General features: G+C 36.0%; 1 protein-coding gene across 4 annotated transcripts in view; it reads left to right on the top strand.

The window, feature by feature from the left end:
• The window catches only part of IQCB1 (IQ motif containing B1), a 69790-nt gene that overhangs the window by 828 nt on the left and 56401 nt on the right, over positions 1-12561 (top strand). For all 4 annotated transcript variants that reach the window (XM_055259181.2, XM_055259182.2, XM_063630165.1 and 1 more), the window contains exons 3-5: positions 5301-5414; positions 5643-5805; positions 8088-8217. In XM_055259181.2, coding sequence (XP_055115156.1) covers positions 5315-5414; positions 5643-5805; positions 8088-8217 — 393 coding nt within the window. In that variant the 5' untranslated portion in view covers positions 5301-5314. The remainder of the gene's footprint in view (positions 1-5300; positions 5415-5642; positions 5806-8087; positions 8218-12561) is intronic.

The raw sequence follows: 12561 nt of genomic DNA, 5'->3' as shown, positions 1-12561 counted from the left end.
AGAAACACTCAAGAGAAAGTTTACAGATGGTTTCCGTAACAGGTGGTTATTCAGGGTAATTACGCAATCCAGCTGCACTCCCTTATCTTCTGCCTTAGGCACATTTGTCAATTGATTTTTGGGTAGGTGATTATGTCTCCTTCAACCTGTCTGTGTAAATCCTACCCTTTGAAGGTGTGCCAAAGCTGTTTCATATCGTAGTTAAATGCTTTAAGCTAGATGGTGGCTCTAGTTTGAACCCCTGCTTTATACTTAACTGTGACTTTGTGCCAGCTAATTACATTCTCCAGAGTTTAAGTATGCTCATTGTTCAAATTGGGGAAAAAATAATAGTACCTGTTCCTTAGAGTTGCTGGAATGATTAAATGAGTTAATACATGAAAGCAATTAGAAGAATTCCTGGAGCATAATAAGAGGTCTCCAAATGGTTATTATTTAAGGCCCAGCTCTATACTTATACTACATTTTAAGACCATCTTGGTGGCTGCCTTCTCTTCTAAATAGAATCATTCTAGGAGGTAGGAATTGCTATTTTGTTTACAGCAAGAAAAATGGTTCAGAGAAGCCCAGTCCTCTGACTTTATGGCCTATATTCTTATCTATTTAGCATTTAACCTATATCTGATAGTCTTAAGTATATTTTTTGTATGTGTGTACACATGTACATATACATACTTTTCTTTCCCAACCAGAACAATAGCAGAGAGTATGTCTTGTGTAGAATCTTTGTGTCCCCTACATCTACCATACTGCTCTACACATATTTGTTGATAACAATAATGATTTAGTGATGTTTTATTATGGTAGCCAGGAGGGCACAAACTGTTTTGAGCCTATTTTACTTTAGAGAGGCTTCCAACTATAAATCTGAGCTTTCTCTATTGTAACAAGAGAAAAACAGAAAGTCAAGAAATTGAGGCTCAGAATGCCTGAGGTTTGTGCATTTACTCGTTCTTTCAACATGTATTTAGTAAATCCTACTACATGCCAGGTACTAGTCTAGCCACTGGGAATATAGTTGTGAACCAAAGATATAAGAAGGCGGCCACCAAAGATGGTCTTAAAATGTAGTATAATGGTAGAGCTGGGCTTTAATAATAACCATTTGGAGAGCTCTTACTATGTGCCAGGAATTGTTCCAATTGCTTTCATGTATTAACTCATTTAATCATGTCTAAGGGATAGGTAGGTTGCCCTCATGAAGCTTACCTTCTGAGGTGAATTTTCTCCAAACATATATTAAAATGAACTATGTTGTACTAGCTCAAGAGTAGACAAACAGATTAAATTACTGGAAACTAAGTAGAGTCCAAAAAGATACCCTGTGTATGTGTATGTATACATAGTGCATGAATTTCAGATTGTTTCTGTTATGTCTATTCATAACTAGTTACCTTATGAATTTATGACTACTGTGTGCATTTTTTAATCCATCAATAACTTTAACATTAAAAATTTAGATTCTTATATGACACCATTCACAAAAATACCTTACTTTAGAAGATATGTAAGGAAAAAACCAAAAAAACATGAAGATTTGGAGAATGTTTTTTACCTCTTGGGTTAGAGAGGACCTTTCTAAACAGGACACAAAAGACAGATGCCATAGAGAAAAAGATTGTTATATTTCATATGTAAAAATGGCTGGGCACTGTGGCTTATGCCTGTAATCCCAGCATTTTGGGAGGCCGCAGTGGGCAGACCACTTGAGGTCATGAGTTCAAGACCAGCCTGGCCAACATGGTGAAACCCCATCTGTACTAAAAATACAAAAATTAGCTGGGCATGGTGGCACACGCCTGTAATCCTAGCTACTCGGGAGGCTGAGGCATGAGAATCACTTGAACCCGGGAGGTGGAGGATGCAGTGAGCTGAGATTGCACCACTGCACTGCAGCCAGGGTAAACAGAGTGAGACTTTCTTTCAAAAAAAAAAAAAATTGTAAAATTATGGTAAAGACCCCATAGTCAAATTTAAAAAAAATAAATGACAAGGAGAAAATTTTACAGCCAATATAAAAGAGGAAAGATTCCTATCCATGTATGAAAAGCTTCTGCAAAAGAGTAAGACAAACCAATAGAAATATAGTCAAGGGATATGAATAGAAAATACATAAAAGAAATAATGGCCAGTGAACACGAAATGTGCCTGACCTCCCTAATAATCAAAGAAATACAAATTAAAACACAATCGTACCAATTTTCATCTAACAGATTGGCAAAAATGTAAAGGATCACGTGTATATTCATTGCAGTGTTGCTTGTAATAGCATACGGCTTGAGTGACCTCTAGTAGAGGTGATGTTTGAATATATTTTGCTGCATTCTTAAAAAGGAAATGTAGCATAATGCAGCCATTTGGAAAGAATGAGATAACTATATGCACCCTCTTTGAAAGTTTTGTGACTACTATGTGCCAGGAGTTGCACTGGGCTTTCTTTAAGGTATTTTCAGCAAACCTGTCTTTTAATGATTTATATTGTACCTAATAAGAGATATATGAATGGAAAAACAGTTTTTGCTCTCACATCATGACAATTAACACAGAAGACTTCTGTGACCAAATGTGTGGAGATTTCTTCCACCAACAAGCAAGCAATCAATTCTGCAGCAGACACCAGCTGGGTATCATCTAATTCAATTCTGACACTGTCTACTTGGAGATAGGGTCAGATCCCTTAGGTTTAGGGCTTAGTCCCGCAAGAGTGGCCCCCATTTCTGATGCCAGTCCAAGCCCTAGGTTGTTTTACCTGTGCTTCTGACTGACCAGCTATACATGGGGAATCCTACCACCCCCTCCATGTGGTGTATTAATTTGCTAGAGGAGCTAACAAAACTGAGGGAAACATGTTTTCCAGTTTATTATAAAGATATCACAGAGACCCTGGGCAACATGGAGAAACCCTGTCTCTACTAAAAATACAAAAAATTAGCCGAGCGTCATGGCTTACAAGTATAGTCCCAGCTACTTGGGAGGCTGAGGTGGGAGAATGACCTGAACCCAAGAAGTCGAGGCTGCAGTGAGCCATAATTGTACCACTGCCCTCCAGCCTGGGCAACAGGAGTGAGATCCTGTCTCCAAAAAAAAAAAAAAAAAAAAAAGATATTAGGATACAAATGAAGAGATGCATACTGTGAAGTATGGGAAGGGGCACAGAGCTTCCATGTCCTCCCTGCCTGTGATATCCAGGAAATTCCTCCAGGAACTTCCATATGTTCAGCTATCCAGAAGCTCTTTGTATCCCATCCTCTTGAGCCTTTTATGGAGATTTCATTGGATAGGCATGACTGAAGCATGGACAATCATTTTGGAAATGTGATTGGACAAAAAAGATATGATCTGATACTAATAGACTGAGTGGGGAAACCCAGCAAGGCCTGTCTGCTCAGATTCTTCTTGGCTTCTCTGTGCAGCATTCCTTCCAGGATATAGGGCAAGACCCATTCTGAAATGGGGGTCTTATGACCTACCGCTAGACAAGATAGGTCAGAGAAAGGCAGGGATGATTAGAGTTCTGCTTTGGAGAGAAGGAGCAGATGAAAGGAGGAGAGGAGAAAGTCAGAAATAGACTCTGTTTTCTGAGGCCTAGAGCACCCTAACATAACAAGACTGTAACAAAGGCTATGGGAGTTATGAGCCAGGAACTGTGGACAAAAACATATATATGTATACGTATATATGTATGTATGGAAATGATCACAGGCTCTACTTCATAGCCCTGTTGTGAGGATTAGACAAGACAGTGTATAGTATATTAACACAGTGCTTAGCTTATATTAAACAGTTGATACATGTTAGCTTTACTATAAATAAGGAAATACACTTTTATTATGTGAGGATATCTTTGAGCTTCAAATGCTTTAAAAGTTTTTTTTTTTAGAGACAGGGTCTTGCTTTGTTGATCAGGCTAGTCTTGAACACCTATTCTCAAGAGATTCTTTAGCCTTAAACTTTTTTTACATAGAGAAAGTTTTAGCAACAAATTAGGATGTGGACCTTGTTTTTTAATGTTAGGAGAATTGATTTTATTCAATATACTATTTATTTATTTATTATTATTGTTGTTGTTTTGAGACAGAGTCTAGCTCTGTCACTCAGGCTGGAGGGCAGTGATGTGATCTTGGGTCACTGCAACCTCCGCCTCCTGGATTCAAGCTATTCTGCCTCAGCCTCCTGAGTAACTGGGATTACAGGCACGTGCTACCCTGCTCAGCTGATTTTTTTGTATTCTTAGTAGAGATGGGGTTTCACCATGTTGGCCAGGCTGGTCTTGAACTCCTGACTGCAAGTGATTCACCTGCCTTGGCCTCCCAAAGTGCTGGGATTACAGGCGTGAGCCACTGCCCCTGGCCTTATTCACTATACTATTTGAAAGCAGTCTTTGATTATCTTATATTTATGTAACATTTCTGAGCATTAGTGTGTTGAAGGTCAGTGCTTCACTAGGAGGGCTCACAGGACTCAGAATATAGTGTACTTACAGCTATGATTTATCACAGTGAAGAGAAATAAAGCAAAATCAGCAAAGGGAAAAAGCATATTGGGGGAAATCAGGTACAAACTTCTGAGTTCTCTCCCAGTGGAGTTACGTAGGCTATGCTTAATTCCTCTAGCAACCAGCTGTGACAACATGTTTGAAGTGTTGTCTACCAGGGAAGCTCGACTAGACACTCAGTGATCAGAATTTTTATTGAAGGATGGCCACATAGGCACCCTCTATATAGGTACTCTCGGCTGGCATGTACCAGAATTCTAAGACTCCTGGAAGGAAGGCAGGTATTCCGCATGAACCACATTGTTTTTCATAAATAGTTTTAGACACAGGGAGCCACTCTTATCAGAGAATGGCAGAAACCCTCCTGAAATCCAAGTTCTAGATGCCAGTCAAGGGCCAACCTTGTAAGCACACCTTTGAAAGGATAGTAGTCTTAGGCCTGTCATGTTAGCTCCTTTTTGCAGTTTTTCTTGTATGATTAAAGGAAGTTAATTCCTATCCTAGAATTATTGTGCAGATTAGAGAGAGAATGTGAAGCTCCTATCACAGTTCCTGACTCTTACTGAGTACACAATAAACAATACCTGCTATAGCTGTTACATGTGAGGTATAGGAATCTTGAGCTCTTTTACACTGGTTAGAAAAAAGTTTTCTATAAGAAAGAAATGAAAAAATCTACATTCTGCTTCTCAAACAAGGCAAGAAAAGCTGTTTTTATTTGTATTGAAATTGTATTTCAAACATTATTTAGGTAGTGAACATTTCACGGCTTTCTGACCTTTATTCTCTGATTCTGTTAAAATAGAGGTAATAAGAGAAATGAAGCCAACAGGTACAGACCCAAGGATCTTATCTATAGCTGCTGAAGTTGCAAAAAGCCCTGAGCAGAATGTCCCTGTTATACTGTTGAAGTTAAAAGGTAAGAAAATCTTTTTGTGATTGGATAGCATTTTAAGTGAAAAATGGTTCCATCATTGGTACAATTTTAACATTTCTTCTAAATTTGTTCAGAGAAGTCTTAACACTATAATAGAACAGTAATTTTTCCTTCTAATATATTTTTAGTGATTATTCAACATATAAAAATACAGATAGCTCCTGGGTGTATTAAGCAAAAATAAATATATCTTATTTCCTTTTGCCTTAGAAATAATAAACATCACACCTTTAGGAAGCTCAGAGTTGAAGAAAATCAAACAAGATATATATTGTTATGATCTCATTCAATATTGCCTCTTGGTCCTCAGTCAAGATTGTTCTCGAATCCAAGGTGGTTGGACTACAATTTCCCAGCTTACACAGATATTAAGGTAAAATAAAGCAGTAAGTCAGCTGTTCTTGAGGGATATAGTAGTTGATTCTGATTTTCGACATTTGCTTTTTATTTATCTGCCTAACAAGCATTGGCAACCTCCTGTTGTAGGTTTTAGTTGTGCTTTTCCTTCATATTATATGTTATTATTCATAATTTTACTTCAGATTATTTGACTGTCTAAAATTTTCCTCCACAAGCTTAATGAAGATGGAGATCATTTTTTTTTCTCACCACTGAATACCAAGTGCCTAATATACTCTTTATTGATAAGGAATTTTTAAAGGAGTGAAGAAATTAAGGCACTGGCTCTGTACTTGAGAAACTTAAAATAGAGATTGGGTGACAGTCATGTAAGTATGTGATACAAAGCAGAATGAAATCAGTGCTAAAATGAAAATATGCAAGAAAGTACTATAGGAGAACTGATAAAGAAACATTTATTTCACTGTATCAATTTAGCTATCAGCTGTGTATTTCATCAAGCAACCCAAATACTGTCAATAAAATTTAGAAGTAGAATTTACTGATCTACTGCCATGCTAGAAATTAATAGAAGAGAAATAAACATTTTTTAAAGGAGGTAGTAAAATAAACCAGATGTTCTTAGTGCCTAAGCTACTTCCTGATTAAGTAACTGAAAGTATGTATTTACTAACTGGATCCTAGCCTTCTTTTTTTGTTTTTCCTAAATAAGCCATTTGAGTTTAATAAACTATTTCCACTGAAAGAGTTTGTCTTGGATGTTGGATTTCTAAGCTGCTTAATCCTACTGTGTTACTTGGTAAAGGCCAAATTTAAAGTATACAGTTACAAAGAACAGTTAAATATATGTGATATTATTTTTCATACTTTAATTTTCAAGATTGATTTTCTTAAGTAAATAAAGCCTTATGTTTTTGTTTTGATTAGATATGCTAGTTTATGATGATATTAAGCCAGGCTCTCAGGTGGAATTCAAGTCTTAGGAAATTCCCATGTTTCTGAATGCACAAATAAACATAATTTCATTTGCTAATCTTCTCAATCAAAATAGATACTCTTAAGTAACTAACTTTAGGAACCAAAGAGAAAAGAAAAGCTGATACATGTGAGCATTAGCCCATTAACTTTAGGAACCCAGGTGCAAATAAACAACAACAACAACAAAAAAATCATACATGTAAATATTTAGCCACTTAGTTTTTTTTTTAACTTTTATTTTAGATTCAGGGGTACACGTGGAGGTTTGTTTTATAGGAAAACTGCTTACTCAATGTTTGTTCTCACTTATAAGTGAGAATATGCAGTGTTTGGCTTTCTGTTCCTGTGTTAGTTCACTTAGGTTAATGGCCTTCAGCTCCATCCATGTTGCTGCAAAGGACATGATCTTGTTCTTTTTTATAGCTGCATAGTATTCCATGGTGTATATGTACCACCCCAAAGAAATATACCATTTTCTTTATCCAGTCTGCCATTGATTACTTAGATTTTTAACATGCTCAATACATAGTTGTTACTGCTTATTAGTGTCCACACATTTTGTTGAAAAGACTCAAACAGCAGTTTTTGTTCATTAGAGTACACACATAGAGACCATTCTTGGGTTTGAGGCTCTTTTGAATGTTAATTTACAGAAAAACCTTTTATTATTGAGACTTCTGACTTATGTTCAGGAAATGAATTTTATGTGCAATTTTAAGAGGACCTTTTTCTCTAAGTGACTTTCTTTCCTCTAATGTATATTGTAAAGTGTTCCTACTAGAGTTAGGTTTTGCCGTTTGTCCTTCTGATATAAGGAATATGCAAGTGAGTATTTTGCAAAAAGTAGATCTATTGGAAGTTAAATTGGTATGAAATTAGTGTTTGGTTTCCTTACGTATCCCTTGCAAACAAATCCTACCTGGGCATTTTTCAGCTATTGGGTGTCTAAAATGTATTAGTTAACACAAATGTTTTTCATAAATTAAACTCTCAAGGTATCCTATAGCTTTGAGAATGATTATAGCCAATTCACCGAAACTTAGCTTCTCTTTATTGTTAGCCAAGTGTCTTTTATTTGCTGAATGAGCTGATATGTAGGTTTTTAGGATATGTAAATCCCAGACCTAAGTACAAGCATGTTCCATACTACTGTTTACTTTTCTAGAAAGTTGTTAGACTAATTTTTCAACAAAAATTCTTTATTGGCTTGGCAACAAAAGAAGCATACTAAAAATTCTCAATAAGGCACAGTGTCTCTAGAAGCTTGAGCATTCAACATAAACTTCTAATTAACACAAACTTGTGCTGTTATTTCAGCCATTGCTGTGTGGGCTTGGAGCCAGGAGAAGATGCAGAGGAATTTTACAATGAATTACTTCCATCAGCTGCAGAAAATTTTCTAGTTTTGGGGAGACAATTACAAACATGTTTTGTCAATGCAGCTAAGGTATGTGTTTATTTAGTCTTTTGTAGCTAAATCAGTTTAATTCTTGAGAAGCTGTTCTGTTATTTTTCAAATGTGCAGTATTTGGCTGAAAGTACAATTAAAGTAGTGAATTTAAACATTTTGAAAGTTACAACCTTCCAAAAATCATCTCTATGTTTGAAAAATTTTTAATGCTGACTGAAGCATGCCATTTGATTTTTTGAAGGATCTGCCTTGCTACTTTACTTGTTGGGCAGCACCCATAGACAATTATTTCCATAACATCTTTCTAAACATACTTTTTACTTAAATTAACAGTAGAGGAAAGTATGTTCTCTAAGGCTAGGGCTTTTCTAAGTAGCTCCAGTAGTGAAGAATAAAGGTGAACTTCCTATTTGATCTCTCATATCTTCTCCAGTCAAAATATTCAACCCAAACATAGGGGTCTTTTCAAGTATTTCTTGGTTGCATTATGCTAGATGCTATACATATGCTCCTTTTTTGACCCAGGGATTTAGAAGTGTGTTGCTTAATTTCCAAATATTTGGAGATCTACTAGATACTTTATTGTTATCAATTTCTAATTTAATTATGTTTTGGTCAGATAACATTCTCTATATCATTTCAATCCTTTGCAATTTTTTCAGACTTGTTTTATGGCCCTCCCTGTATGTTTTATCTTTGTGAATGTTCTGTTAAAAGAAACTTTTGTGGGCCAGGCGCAGTGGCTCACACCTGTAATCCCAGCAGTTTGGGAGGCCGAGGTGCGCGGATCACCTGAGGTCGGGAGTTTGAGACCAGCCTGACCAACATGGAGAAACCCTGTCTCTACTAAAAATGCAAAATTAGCCAGGCATGGTGGCACATGCCTATAATCCCAGCTACTTGGGAGGCTGAGGCAGGAGGATCACTTGAACCCAGGAGGCGGAGGTTGCAGTGAGCCGAGATAGTGCCATTGCACTCCAGCCTGGGCAACAAGAGCAAAACTCCATCTGAAAATAAAAAAAAGAAAGAAAAAGAAACCTTTGCTTTGCACAGTTCCATCTTAACTGAAACTCGTGCATGTCAGAACCATGCAAAGGTTTTGATATGCACAGGTTTTATTTAATATGGTGCCATGCAAAAGCTAGGACTACTTGTATACCCAAATGTGAACTCTGCAGTTGTATGTAATGGTCTATAAACGTTAATTAGGTCAATTTGTTTAGTAGAGTTGTTGAAGTCTTCTAAATTCTCTTTTTTTTTTTCTTGTCTACATTTCTACTTTTTAGTGAGCAAGGGTATTAAAATTTCCAACTATGATTGCGGATTTGTCTAATTCTGTCTTTAGTTCTATATGGTTTTGCTTCATGTATTACAAAACTCTATGATTAGATACATACACATTTAGGAATATTATATCTTCTGGATGAATGAAAGCTATTATCATTATGAACTGGTCTTTTTTTTTTTTTTTTTTTAACCTTACTCATGGACTCAGTTCACATGAAATGATCTTCTTTATCTCTGATAATACACCTTATCTTGAAGTCTACTTTGTTTACTATTATGAATATTGCCACTCCAGTTTTCTTATGATTAGTGTTTACATGATACACTTTCTGCAGTTTCACCTTTCATGGTTTCAGTTACCCATGGCCAATAGTGGTTCAAAAATATTAAATGGAGAATTCCAGAAATAAAGAATTAAATTTTAAATGGCATGCTGTTCTGCATAGCATGATGAAATCTCATAGTGTCCTTCCCAGGATGTGAAGCACCCCTTGACCAACATATCAGCACTGTATAGGCTACCTGCCAGTTGGTCACTTAGTAGCCGGTCTCAGTTTTCAGATTAAAAAAAAAAGTATATATAGGGTTCAGTACTATCCACACTTTCAGGCATCCACTGGGGGTCTTGGAATATGTCTTCCATGGATGAGGGGGAGACTATTGTACATCATTTCTCAACCTTTACTTTTTAACCTCTGTCTTATACTTAAAATGAGTCTGTTTTAAATAGCATATTGTCAGGTCTTGCTTTTTCGTCTAGTCTGACAAGCTGTTGTTTTAAAGGGTATCATTTACTTGCATTTAATCTAATTTGTGGTATGGTTAGGTTTAGTTTTACCATTTTGCTATTTTTAAGAAATTTGTTCCCACTTTCCATCTTTTGTGCTATTTTGTCATATATTTTACTTTTACATATATTATAAAATCTACCATGTGTTATTTTTACTTTAAATAGTGTATTGACTTTTCAATAATTTAAAGAAATGAAAGAAAAATGATTTTTTATATCTACTATGTCTGGTTGTCTTTATTCCTTCAAACAGATCTGAATTTTCATTTGGTATCATTTCCTTTAAGCCTGACAACCTCCTTTAGCATATCTTACAGTGCAATTCTGCTGGTAATGAATTCTCTCAGCTTTTTGGTTATCTGAAAATGTCTTCATGATGCCTTCACTTTTGAGGAATATTTCTGTTGCATGTGTATAATTCTACTTCATCAATTTTTTTCCCCTTTTTGCACTTTAAAGATTTTTTTCCATTGTCTTCTGGCATCTTTTGTTTCTGATGTAAATTCAGCCTTCATTCTTGTCATTCTCCTATACATATTGCACCTTTTTATCTTTGGCTTTAAGATGTTCTCTTTGTTTGGTTTATTTTGTTTTATTTTCAGCAATTTTACTTTGATGAACCTTATTGTAGATTTCCTGATGTCTATCTTGCTTGGAGGTCCTGAGCTTCATGTATCTGAGTTAATATATTCATATTAAGAAAATTTTCAGCTAATATTTTTTCAAATACTTTTTTTGCCCTATTCTCTCTACTTTCCCTCTGGGACTTCTGGTTGTTGAGGCTGTCTTCATCCTTTTGTTGTTGTTGTTGTTTACTTCAGTTTCGATAATTTCTATTGATCTGTCTTCAAGTACACTGACCTTATCTTCTACAGTGTCTAATGTGCTAATAATCCTACCTAGTGAATTTTTCATTTCATACATTGTATTGTTCTATGATTTTTATTTGCTTCTCTTACAGATCGTTTACCATATTTATTATAGTTATTTTTAAGTTGTTTATAAATCCAATACCTGGATCATTTGAGTCTTTTTATTATCTGTTTTTTCTCTTAATACTGGGTCAAATTTTTCTTCTTCACATGTCTATTAATTTTTTGTTTTATAGTGGACACTGTGAATGACACATTATAGAAATTTGTATCTTCCTCTGAAGACTTGAGAGCAGTTAAATTCTGGCAGATCAATTGTTCCTGTGGAGGATTGGTTTTAGCCTTTCTTTGAAGAGATTTACTTCAGTTTTGCTATTAGAGTATTGCCATTAGTCCTGGTTCACAGTCCTTATATCTAAGGTGAGATCCTTCTGTGGTTTAAATGGAAAGCCCATCATGTTAACCCAGACCATCTGAGTTGGAAGAACCTAAACTCCAAACTGTGTATACCCAGCACTAGGCAAATGATGAAATTGGTGGTAATTTCTTTCAGCCTTTCAGCTGTAGATCTTCTGGGCTCCGTGGAGCCTTTTCTCTCATATGTACCGTTTAAGAGTCAAGAATTCAGTGGAAGTTTGTATATAGATTTTGAAGCTCTCTACTTTGTGGATCACTTCTTTAGCTGTTCTGGCAGCCCCAAGCTCCAAATTCTGACTCCTCAGCCAAGTTATACTGCAACTTCTTATTTGAACTCTTTTTCCCTATGTTGATAAACACACACTGGGAAAAGCCAGGCATATTAGTCAGGTTTCTCCAGAAAAACAGAACCAATAGAAGATATATGGAGAGAGAGAAAGAAAAAGTGCTTGATTATAAGGAATTGGCAATTATGGAGGCTAACAAGTCCTGAGATTTGCATTTGGTAAGCTGGAGAACCAGGAGAGCTGATGGTATAGTCTAAGTTTAAAGGCCTTAGAATCAGGAGAACTGATAGCATAGTGCCAGTCCAAATGCCAGCAGACTCGAGATCCATGAAGAAGCAGTGTTTCAGTTTGAGTGTGAAGTCAGGAAAAACTGATGTCCCAACTCAAAGGCAATCAGGCAAGAGGAATTTCCCTTTATGTGGGAGAGGGTCAATCTTTTGTTCTACTCAAGCCTTCAACTGATTGTATGAGGCCCACCCACATTAAGGAAAGCAGTCTGCTTTACTCAGACTAAAAATTTAAATGTTAAACTCATCTAAAAATACCCTTACAGAAACATCCAGAATAATCTTTGACAATCACACAAGATAAATTTAGATTTCAGTCAGTACATTTTATTTCAGGGTCATGTCTGTGTGCCTTTGCTTGCTATCTAAAACTTTCAAACAATTGCTTTTTATATTTTTTCCTGAGTTTATACATTTGGTCAGCAAAAGCTTAGGTCAAC

This window comes from Symphalangus syndactylus, chromosome 21, assembly GCF_028878055.3.
Source record: "Symphalangus syndactylus isolate Jambi chromosome 21, NHGRI_mSymSyn1-v2.1_pri, whole genome shotgun sequence".
Classification (NCBI taxonomy): domain Eukaryota; kingdom Metazoa; phylum Chordata; class Mammalia; order Primates; family Hylobatidae; genus Symphalangus; species Symphalangus syndactylus.
The sequence above is the reverse complement of the archived record's forward strand: the minus strand, read 5'-3'. Positions and strand labels throughout refer to the sequence as shown.